At 42.3% G+C, this 12,101-nt stretch overlaps 1 protein-coding gene across 10 annotated transcripts in view; it reads right to left on the bottom strand.

The window, feature by feature from the left end:
- The window catches only part of LOC139405889 (FERM domain-containing protein 4A-like), a 136,851-nt gene that overhangs the window by 50,554 nt on the left and 74,196 nt on the right, over positions 1-12,101 (bottom strand). For all 10 annotated transcript variants that reach the window (XM_071148379.1, XM_071148363.1, XM_071148355.1 and 7 more), the window contains exons 3-4: positions 8,619-8,713; positions 6,556-6,648 (exon numbers count right to left, since the gene is read on the bottom strand). In XM_071148379.1, coding sequence (XP_071004480.1) covers positions 6,556-6,648; positions 8,619-8,713 — 188 coding nt within the window. The remainder of the gene's footprint in view (positions 1-6,555; positions 6,649-8,618; positions 8,714-12,101) is intronic.

The raw sequence follows: 12,101 nt of genomic DNA on the forward strand, positions 1-12,101 counted from the left end.
CGCGACAAACAAACGTCAGTATTTTGGGTATAAAAATAATCTTTATGGAACAAAAGGAACATTTGCTGTGTAACTGGGAGTCTCGTGAGTGAAAACATCCGAAGATCATCAAAGGTAAACGGTTCATTTGATTGCTTTTCTGATTTTCGTGACCAAGCTTCCTGATGCTCAGTGTACATAATGCTATGCTAGGCTATCGATAAACTTACACAAACGCTTGGATTGCTTTCGCTGTAAAGCATAATTTCAAAATCTGAGACGACAGGGTGATTACGGCTATGGTGTGTTTCAAAATATTGCACTTGTGATTTCATGAATATTAATATTTTCTAGCAATATTATTTGACTGTTGCGCTATGCTATTCAGCGGTTGCAGACGGAAGTTATCCCTCTACAGGGATTGGTAGCGTCAAGAAGTTAAGTTCCTCGGCGTCCACATCACCGAGGACTTGCCATGGACCAACAACACCACCACTCTCATCAAGAGGGTGCAACAGCGTCTCTACTTCCTAAGGAGGCTGAATAAATTTGGCATGCCGCCCCATGTCTTCTCCAAATACTACCGCTGCACCAACGAGAGCGTCCTGACCGGTTGCATCATGAACTGGTACAGGAATTGATCTGTCCACGACCGCAAGGCCCTCCAGAGGGTTGTGAAGACAGCCGAGAACATCACTGGGATGTGCTCCCACCAATCCAGGACGAAGGCCTGTAGGAAGGACTCCACACACAAGATGTTCACTCTCTTACCATGGGGAGGCTCAACAGGCTCAAAACCAGTTTCTACAAGCCATTAGACTACTTAACACTTGAACTGGACTGACCACCTAAACTGACTCTCCGCACCATTAACACACATGCACTCACTCACTCACTCACTCACTCACTCACTCACTCACTCACTCACTCACATAGATATCCACACACACACACACACACACACACACACACACACACACACACACACACACACACACACACACACACACACACACACACACACAGTACATTCATGCTACACACACACAACTGTTGCTACCAGACTCTTATTTTGATTGCTAAACACTGCACAATTAAGCCCCCCAACCCCCCTTCCCCAAAACACGTGTACATATTGTAAATAAACTTGAAACACACACACACACACACACACACACACACACACACACACACACACACACACACACACACACACACACAGCTTATCACACTCGGCTGCTCTGGGTGGTGAAGACTGATCATGGATTCAGCTCTGACATTTAGACTGATTGCAGTTTCATCTGGCTGTCTCTGTGTGGCTGTGTGGCAGAGTGAGTGAGTGAGTGAGTGAGTGAGTGAGTGAGTGAGTGAGTGAGTGAGTGAGTGAGTGAGTGAGTGAGTGAGTGAGTGAGTGTGTGTGTGTGTGTGTGTGTGTGTGTGTGTGTGTGTGTGTGTGTGTGTGTGTGTGTGTGATTGCATTGTATTAACAAGCATTTGAATGCGTGTGTGTATCTGTGTGTGGGACTATTAGCAGTTATAACAGAGATAATAGCAACAGTATAATACTATTGAATCTGTACTGATGTCTAGACACTGGTTAACTTACCATGAACACAGGGTAATGTATTTGATAGTGATTTGTTGTTAGAACAATACACCACATACAATAATACAACACCCCATACAGTAATACAATACCCCATACAATAATACAATACTCCATACAATAATACAACACTCCATACAATAATTCAACACCCCATCAAATAATAAAACACTATAGACAATAATTCAACACCACATAAACTAATACAACACTCCATACAATAATACAACACCCCATACAATAATACAACACCCCATAAAATAATACAACACCCCATAAAATAATACAACACCCCATACAATAATACAACACCCCATACAATAATACAACACCCCATAAAATAATACAACACCCCATACAATAATACAACACCCCATAAAATAATACAACACCCCATACAATAATACAATACTCCATACAATAATACAACACTCCATACAATAATTCAACACCCCATCAAATAATAAAACACTATAGACAATCATTCAACACCCCATAAACTAATACAACACTCCATACAATAATTGAACACCCAGTAAAAAAATACAACACCCCATGAACTAATACAACACCCCATACAACAATAAAACATCCTATACAATAATTCAACACCCAGTACAATAATACAACACCCAGGACAATAATACAACACCCCATACAATAATACAACACCCCATACAATAATACAACACCCCATACAATAATACAACACCCCATACAATAATACAACACCCCATACAATAATACAACACTCCATACAATAATACAATACCCCATACAATAATACAACACTCCATACAATAATACAACACCCAGGACAATAATACAACACCCCATACAATAATACAACACCCCATACAATAATACAACACCCCATACAATAATACAACACCCCATACAATAATACAACACCCCATACAATAATACAACACTCCATACAATAATACAATACCCAATACAATAATACAACACTCCATACAATAATACAACACCCCATACAATAATACAACACCCAGTACAATAATACAATACTCCATACAATAATTCAACACCCAGTACAATAATACAACACCCCATACAATAATACAACACCCCATACAATAATACAACACCCCATACAATAATACAACACCCCATACAATAATACAACACCCCATACAATAATACAACACTCCATACAATAATACAATACCCCATACAATAATACAACACCCCATACAATAATACAACACTCCATACAATAATACAATACACCATACAATAATACAACACTCCATACAATAATACAACACCCCATACAATAATACAACACCCAGTACAATAATACAACACCCTATACAATAATACAATACACCATACAATAATACAACACTCCATACAATAATACAACACCCCATACAATAATACAACACCCAGTACAATAATACAACACTCCATACAATAATACAATACACCATACAATAATACAACACTCCATACAATAATACAACACCCCATACAATAATACAACACCCAGTACAATAATACAACACCCTATACAATAATAAAACACCCCATACTATAATACAACACCCAGTACAATAATACAACACCCCATACAATAATACAACACTCCATACAATAACACAACACCCCATACAATAATACAACAACCAGTACAATAATACAACACTCCATACAATAATACAATACACCATACAATAATACAACACTCCATACAATAATACAATACTCCATACAATAATACAACACCCCATACAATAATACAACACTCCATACAATAATACAATACCCCATACAATAATACAACACTCCATACAATAATACAACACCCCATACAATAATACAACACCCAGTACAATAATACAATACCCCATACAATAATACAACACTCCATACAATAATACAATACTCCATACAATAATTCAACACCCAGTACAATAATACAACACCCCATACAATAATACAACACCCCATACAATAATACAACACCCCATACAATAATACAACACCCCATACAATAATACAACACCCCATACAATAATACAACACTCCATACAATAATACAATACCCCATACAATAATACAACACCCCATACAATAATACAACACTCCATACAATAATACAATACACCATACAATAATACAACACTCCATACAATAATACAACACCCCATACAATAATACAACACCCAGTACAATAATACAACACCCTATACAATAATACAATACACCATACAATAATACAACACTCCATACAATAATACAACACCCCATACAATAATACAACACCCAGTACAATAATACAACACTCCATACAATAATACAATACACCATACAATAATACAACACTCCATACAATAATACAACACCCCATACAATAATACAACACCCAGTACAATAATACAACACCCCATACAATAATACAATACACCATACAATAATAAAACACCCCATACTATAATACAACACCCAGTACAATAATACAACACCCAATACAATAATAAAACACCCCATACTATAATACAACACCCAGTACAATAATACAACACCCCATACAATAATACAACACTCCATACAATAACACAACACCCCATACAATAATACAACACCCAGTACAATAATACAATACACCATACAATAATACAACACCCCATACAATAATACAACACTCCATACAATAACACAACACCCAGTACAATAATACAACACCCAGTACAATAATACAACACCCCATACAGTAATACAATACTCCATACAATAATACAACACCCCATAAAATAATACAACACCCCATACAGTAATACAATATTCCATACAATAATACAACACCCCATACAATAATACAACACCCCATACAGTAATACAATACCCCATACAATAATACAACACCCCATACAATAATACAACACCCAGTACAATAATACAACACCCTATACAATAATACAACACCCCATACAATAACACAACACCCCATACAATAACACAACACCCCATACAATAATACAACACCCCATACAATAACACAACACCCCATACAATAATACAACACCCAGTACAATAATACAACACCCAATACAATAATAAAACACCCCATACTATAATACAACACCCAGTACAATAATACAACACTCCATACAATAATACAACACCCCATAAGATGATATAACACCCAGTACAGTAATACTGTCACGTCCTGATCTGTTTCACATGTCCTCGTCTCCACCCCCTCCAGGTGTCGCCCATCTTCCCCACTTATCCTCTGGGTATTTATAGCTGTGTTTTATGTCTGTCTGTGCCAGTTTGTCTTGTTTATCAAGCTTACCAGTGTTTGTCCTGTCAGCTGCTGTCTTTTCCCAGCCGTTCTTTTTCTCGACCTCCTGTCCTGATCCTATACCCGCCCACCTGTCCACTCTACCCGTCCCTGACCTTGAGCCTGCCTGCCGTCCTGTACCTTTGCTCCTTCCCTGGATTATCGACCCCTGCCTACCTTGACCTGTTGTTTGCCCACCCCTGTGGTTACAATAAACATGTTTACTTCACACAGTCTGCACCTGGGTCTTACCTTAATTCCTGATAAATATCCCATACAATAATACAATACCCCATACAATAATACAACACCCCATACAATAATACAACATCCCATACAATAATACAACACCCCATACAATAATACAATATCCCATACAATAATACAACACTCCATACAATAATACAACACCCCATACAATAATACAATATCCCATACAATAATACAACACCCCATACAATAATACATTACCCAATACAATAATACAATACACCATACAATAATACAATACTCCATACAATAATACAACAACCCATACAATAATACAATACTCCATACAATAATACAACACCCCATACAATAATACAATATCCCATACAATAATACAACACCCCATACAATAATACAATACTCCATACAATAATACAACACCCTATACAATAATACAACACCCCATACAATAATACAATACCCCATACAATAATACAATACACCATACAATAATACAACACCCCATACAATAATACAATACCCCATACAATAATACAATACCCCATACAATAATACAATACCCCATACAATAATACAACACCCAACACACATCAAAGCAATTATGGTAGGTGGAAATCACGTAAAACACCCTTTTGGAGACACTTATCGTTAGCCGTTCTGTTGTGTCTCCAACACATTGGGTTGTTCAATATGTTGTTAAGGAATGACCAGTCCCTGGAGCCTAGAACACATTATAGGGACTTCTGAAGTACTGACCAATACTGTTCAACATTGTGTGTGCGTGTAGCCTTTCCTCAGCTGCATAGAAAGGTCAGACAATTTCACTTCAGATCCTGTACCTTTTCTTCACACTACAATGACCTCATGGAGAAGTGAGTGCACGCACACACACGCACGTGCACACTCAGGATGTGTGTTATGTAAGAGATCAGCCTTTGTCAGAGCAGTACAAACTCAGGACGTGTGTTATGTAAGAGATCAGCCTTTGTCAGAGCAGTACAAATGGACTGGCAGGAAAAAGAACTGGTTTTATAACCCTGCTACTTAACTGTGAGTCAGATCAGAGCAGAAGCACCACTTTCCAGGGATACAACATCTTACTCAACGCTTGACACACACAGACACACTGAGGCTAATATATAAATAATAGCTAGACACAAGTATCACTGAAATATGAATGGCGTTCTCGTATAGTATTATAGAGTTATCGTCTGCCTTTTTCACAGAGCCATGGTAGTGTGTGGTGTGCAGACGTCTGTCTGTCTGTGTGTGTGTGTGTGTGTGTGTGTGTGTGTGTGTGTGTGTGTGTGTGTGTGTGTGTGTGTGTGTGTGTGTGTGTGTGTGTGTGTGTGTGTGTGCCTGCTGTATATATGTAGGTACATGTAGGTGCTGTGCTTGTATGTGTTCATGGATGATATGACCATACCTGACACAGAAGTACAGGACGATGGGTCCAGACTTCTTGGGGAACTCGTGTTCTAGAACCCTCCGGTCCAACTGCAGCCAGCTGAAATGACCACTGGAGACACAACAACCAATCAACTGTTAGTAAACCACACACCCAACCAATGAGGAGTCAATTTCCGTACACTACAGAACTGACCAATGGGGAGTTAACAAACTAAAGAACTGACTTAAGTTGACTGAGCATGAAATGTAAAAGTTGGTATGACCCGATATGTACTGCAGAATGAAAAACCTTCTCGACAATGTAAAAATACTGCAATAGCATAGCCAAGTCCACTGCGCCCCACCCATCTCTCTCTCTCTCTCTCTCTTTCTGACAGGGGATGAAAACTGCAGAGGCAGCTTGTCACCCTGGTAACCCTGCATGATCTCCTGGGCAACATGCACTGGTCTTTTTTCTATTTCTCTTGTTCAAAGTTCAGCTCTCTCAGCTCTCAAACACAGAAACAACAAAGCTACATCATATAGAGCCGAGGGACTGAGGGAGAAACAGGGAGAGACAGAACTGGGGGAGAAACAGAGAGAGACAGAACTGGGGGAGAAACAGAGAGAGACAGAACTGGGGGAGAAACAGAGAGAGACAGAACTGGGGGAGAAACAGAGAGAGACAGAACTGGGGGAGAAACAGAGAGACAGAACTGGGGGAGAAACAGAGAGAGACAGAACTGGGGGAGAAACAGAGAGAGACAGAACTGGGGGAGAAACAGAGAGAGACAGAACTGGGGGAGAAACAGAGAGAGAGACAGAACTGGGGGAGAAACAGAGAGAGACAGAACTGGGGGGAAAAGAGAGAGAGAGACCGAAACAGAGAGAGACAGAACTGGGGGAGAAACAGAGAGAGAGAACTGGGGGAGAAACAGAGAGAGACAAAACTGGGGGAGAAACAGAGAGAGACAGAAACAGAGAGAGACAGAAACAGAGAGAGACAGAACTGGGGGAGAAACAGAGAGAGACAGAACTGGGGGAGAAACAGAGATAGACAGAAACAGAGAGAGACAAACAGAGAGAGACAGAACTGGGGGGAAAAGAGAGAGAGAGACAGAAACAGAGAGAGACAGCACTGGGGGAGAAACAGAGAGAGACAGAAACAGAGAGAGACAGAACTGGGGGAGAAACAGAGAGAGACAGAAACAGAGAGAGACAGAACTGGGGGAAAAACAGAGAGAGACAGAACTGGGGGAAAAACAGAGAGAGACAGAAACAGAGAGAGAGACAGAACTGGGGGAGAAACAGAGAGAGACAGAAACAGAGAGAGACAGAACTGGGGGAGAAACAGAGAGAGACAGAAACAGAGAGAGACAGAACTGGGGGAGAAACAGAGAGAGACAGAAACAGAGAGAGACAGAACTGGGGGAGAAACAGAGAGAGACAGAAACAGAGAGAGACAGAACTGGGGGAGAAACAGAGAGAGACAGAAACAGAGAGAGACAGAAACAGAGAGAGACAGAGCTGGGGGAGAAACAGAGAGAGACAGAAACAGAGAGAGACAGAAACAGAGAGAGACAGAACTGGGGGAAAAAGAGAGAGACAGAAACAGAGAGAGACAGAAACAGAGAGAGACAGAACTGGGGTGTGCATGTCTCTAGCTATGTCTTTTACAAATGTCACCCAGCATTGGGTATGCCAGTGGAGTTGTTGAAAGGGTCTGGAGAGAGGGATGAATGAGAGGTATAAAATATCACAGACTGTTGGCCTATGTAAATCAATAACAAACAGTATTCAAATGAGAGCACTAGGACTGGGACTAGCAGACTGGGACTAGCAGACTGGGACTAGCAGACTGGGACTAGACTGTAGGATATCTGTTTTATACTCCCACAATAACAATGTCAATCAAATGGCATCTTCACATTTCAAACATACATTTCTTTCCTTGTGTGATAAATAGGCCAGAGTGTTGTTACTTCCCATTAGAAGTGTGTTAGTGCTTGGGCTGGAACAAAACCCTACACTTCACATAGCCCCCCCAGAAACAGGACAGTCCTATATTCCTGGTCATAACAGTGAACCAGAGGGACTTACGTTTCATCTGTGTAGGAGATCCCAAAGTATTCCTTCTCCTTCAGGTTGAAGTGGGAGGCCACCAAATCTAACAGGTCCTTGGCCATCAACTTGGGCTGCAGGGAAACACATACACACAGGTAGGGTCAGTATGATGTATGGTGTGTGTGTGTGTGTGTGTGTGTGTGTGTGTGTGTAGTCAGAATGTGTGAGTGATTATGTTTGTGCATGTACAGGTTGTGTGTTAAGCTAAATGTGACACTGTATTCTAATAGCTAGTGATTTACTGCAGTGACTCAGGGCTTTGACTGACACTGCTCAGGAGAGGGGAGGGGGAGGGGGTGTCTAAGAGTGACAGATGTGTAAGTGTTGCTGACAGTGCAGGTGTGTATTCTCTCTCTCTCTCAGAGTGTGTGTGGGGGTGCCCCCCTCCCCGACCTACACTCATACTGCAGAGTCACAGGAATAAGTAGAGAACTGTACCACTGTGGGTACAAGTAAAAACGGCTGATCATCTAATCAACTAATCATAGTCTTCAACAAATTGAAATACTGTAAGGATGCTTATGTTTTCGCCTCTGTCACAATGACATCACACCTCCATCCAAAGCCGCTGAACACAGAAAAAGAGCCATTATTGAAGACTGCAGGCTAAGACCTTGTCAGCACACTGACTATTGTACAGAGAGGCGGAGAGGAAGTCACACAGAGAGAGAGTGAAAACAGAGAGAAAAGGAGAAGGATCGAGGGAGTGAGGGATGAGAGAGCATGCGAGAGAACAAGAAATAATGAAAGACTGAAAAAGATCAAGAGGGAGAGAGATGAGAGAGTGGCACACACAGTCCTGCCATGTGAATGTGCTCGTGATATTCAGAGAGAGAACCCCACCCTGGGGTTAAGCATGGGTGTGTCTCTGCCTGGCTACACATACTGGCAGCACACAGCATCACACCCACACCTAACACAAGCACACAGCATCACACCCACACCTAACACAAGCACACACACACATACAGACTCGCTAAAAAATGCACATTCACTCACTTACACGCACAAGCTCGCATACACAGAATCCACAATTCACACTCTCAACCCTTGGGCCAATCCTTTAATATCTACTCACTGATCCACTACTGTGAGCTATTTAAAGTAAACGTGGTGATGTCATTCAACCATGAACACACACACACACACACACACACACACACACACACACACACACCACCACCATCTACACTGACCTAGATATACTAAAAACTACGCCTACACAAGGATACTGCTACACAGAAAGACTCTGGAGAGAGAGAACGAAAGAGGGCGAGCGAGAGAAAGATAGAGAGAAAGAGCTACGTTTAGAAATACCAAACCAATACAGATAAATAAACTCTGTCTCTCTCTTTCTGTAGTGTTGTAATGTGCTACAGTGTATAATTGTAGTAATGAGTGTTTTGGTTCAGATTCAGACCTAGGAACAGTTTCTCATTAACGAGTAGCCACACCAACAATAGTCATTAGACTTGACAGGCCACACCATCCTGGCTATAAATAACCAATCACAGGAGATGTGGAGAGACAGACAGCACAATTATGGAGGAACTATGAGAAAGTTAAAGCTAGAGAGAGAGAAACGGAGAGTGAGAGAGATAGAGAGGGAGAGAAATATAGGGAGAGAGGGAGAGAGAGTGGGAGAGAGAGAGAGAGAGAGAGGGAGAGAGAGATAGAGAGAGAGATGGGGGAGAGAGAGAGACGGGGGGGAGGGGGGGAGAGAGGGAGAGGGAGAGAGAGGGAGATAGAGAGAGAGATGGTGTGAGAGGGGGAGAGAGAGAGAGAGAGAGAGAGAGAGAGGGAGAGAGAGAGGGAGATGGGGGTGAGAGGGGGGAGAGAGAGGGGGGGGAGAGAGAAGCGAGAAAGTGATAACAGTGGCAGCATCCTCTCCTGAATTGAGGATATCAGCAGCTCTATAAAGATAAGTATGATTAGCATAATAAGGCCTGTGTGCGAGGTAGGCTTGGGCAGCAAACTGTATGTACTGTATACCTGGGTATTTGGAAAAAGCCATAGGATGTTTTTTCAATCCTGTCAATACCATTGAAACTATTAATTTAAAGTTTTTTAATACATTTGAATATGTATAGCTACTTTTTAAGTAAATACCTGCAGTCAACTTGGTCAATACCATAGGAGATAAAGAAGATCGTATTCCTCACTTCACTTTGCCGTTGTTGAGCTCTAACCTACATCTCTCTCTATCTCTTTCCACCTGGTCTCTCTGTGTCTGTAGCCGATGCGGTGAGCTTTTTAGATACACTGGCGTTCTACCCAAAACTCATCTTCAGTCAGGAAGTGTCGGTCCACAGGCAGCGACACTTGCAGACCCACCTATCAGACACACCTACACACACACACCCCTATTAGCCAGAGCCCCACTCAAGTCTTTTACCCCCCAGGCCAGACAGACAGCCCCGTGTTAATAGTTAACATCGTCAGCACCACAGGTCTACAGTACAGCTGGGGCTGAGACAGGGAGACAGAGGGGGAGAGTGAGGACTGGAGCCCTAACTGGGGCTGAGACAGGGAGACAGAGGGGGAGAGTGAGGACTGGAGCCCTAACTGGGGCTGAGACAGGGAGACAGAGGGGGAGAGTGAGGACTGGAGCCCTAACTGGGGCTGAGACAGGGAGACAGAAGGGGAAGAGTGAGGACTGGAGCCCTAACTGGGGCTGAGACAGGGAGACAGAGGGGGAGAGTGAGGACTGGAGTCCTAACTGGGGCTGAGACAGGGAGACAGAGGGGGAGAGTGAGGACTGGAGCCCTAACTGGGGCTGAGACAGGGAGACAGAAGGGGGAGAGTGAGGACTGGAGCCCTAACTGGGGCTGAGACAGGGAGAATGTCATAACTTATCTTAATAACTGACAAGTATGAACGTCAAAATGATTTAGAATCTTTACCATCCTCCACCCTGGAAGGCTGTCTGAGAGGTAAGGGTAGACCTGCCCTGTCAGTGGTGGTTCACAGGTAGAGATATATAGGAGCTGCCTGATGGTTTTGGGGCCCTATGGGGTCATTGCCAAAAATCTTTCCCTTCCCTAAAAGGGGGAGAGCCTCACCACTATCCAGCTCACAGGAAAACTATGAATAACATGGGAATTCTCTAAGGTCCCATTAACCCCTCAACGGCATACTGAACATCCGAGAGAGAGGGGGGAAAAGAGAGAGGGACCTGCTTTGCTGAAATAATTATAAACAGTGAACAATCTGTATCTGTTCCTTCTCTCTGTGTGTGTCTATCCTATTTCCTCTCTTCTCCCTTCATATTGCATCTCGGTCTTTCTTGCTCTGTTTCCACTCCTCCTGGCTGAGGGAATGAAGGGATGAGAGGAAGGAAGAAATAGACGATGAAGGGAGGATGTGATCGAGCTATGTGGAGAAATATGAGGCTTAGTGAAAGAGGTCGAGAGAAGGAGAGAAGATAGCTAGAGTGCGAGGTGAGGATAGGGAGAGTGA

Source organism: Oncorhynchus clarkii, chromosome 1, assembly GCF_045791955.1.
Source record: "Oncorhynchus clarkii lewisi isolate Uvic-CL-2024 chromosome 1, UVic_Ocla_1.0, whole genome shotgun sequence".
Taxonomy (NCBI): domain Eukaryota; kingdom Metazoa; phylum Chordata; class Actinopteri; order Salmoniformes; family Salmonidae; genus Oncorhynchus; species Oncorhynchus clarkii.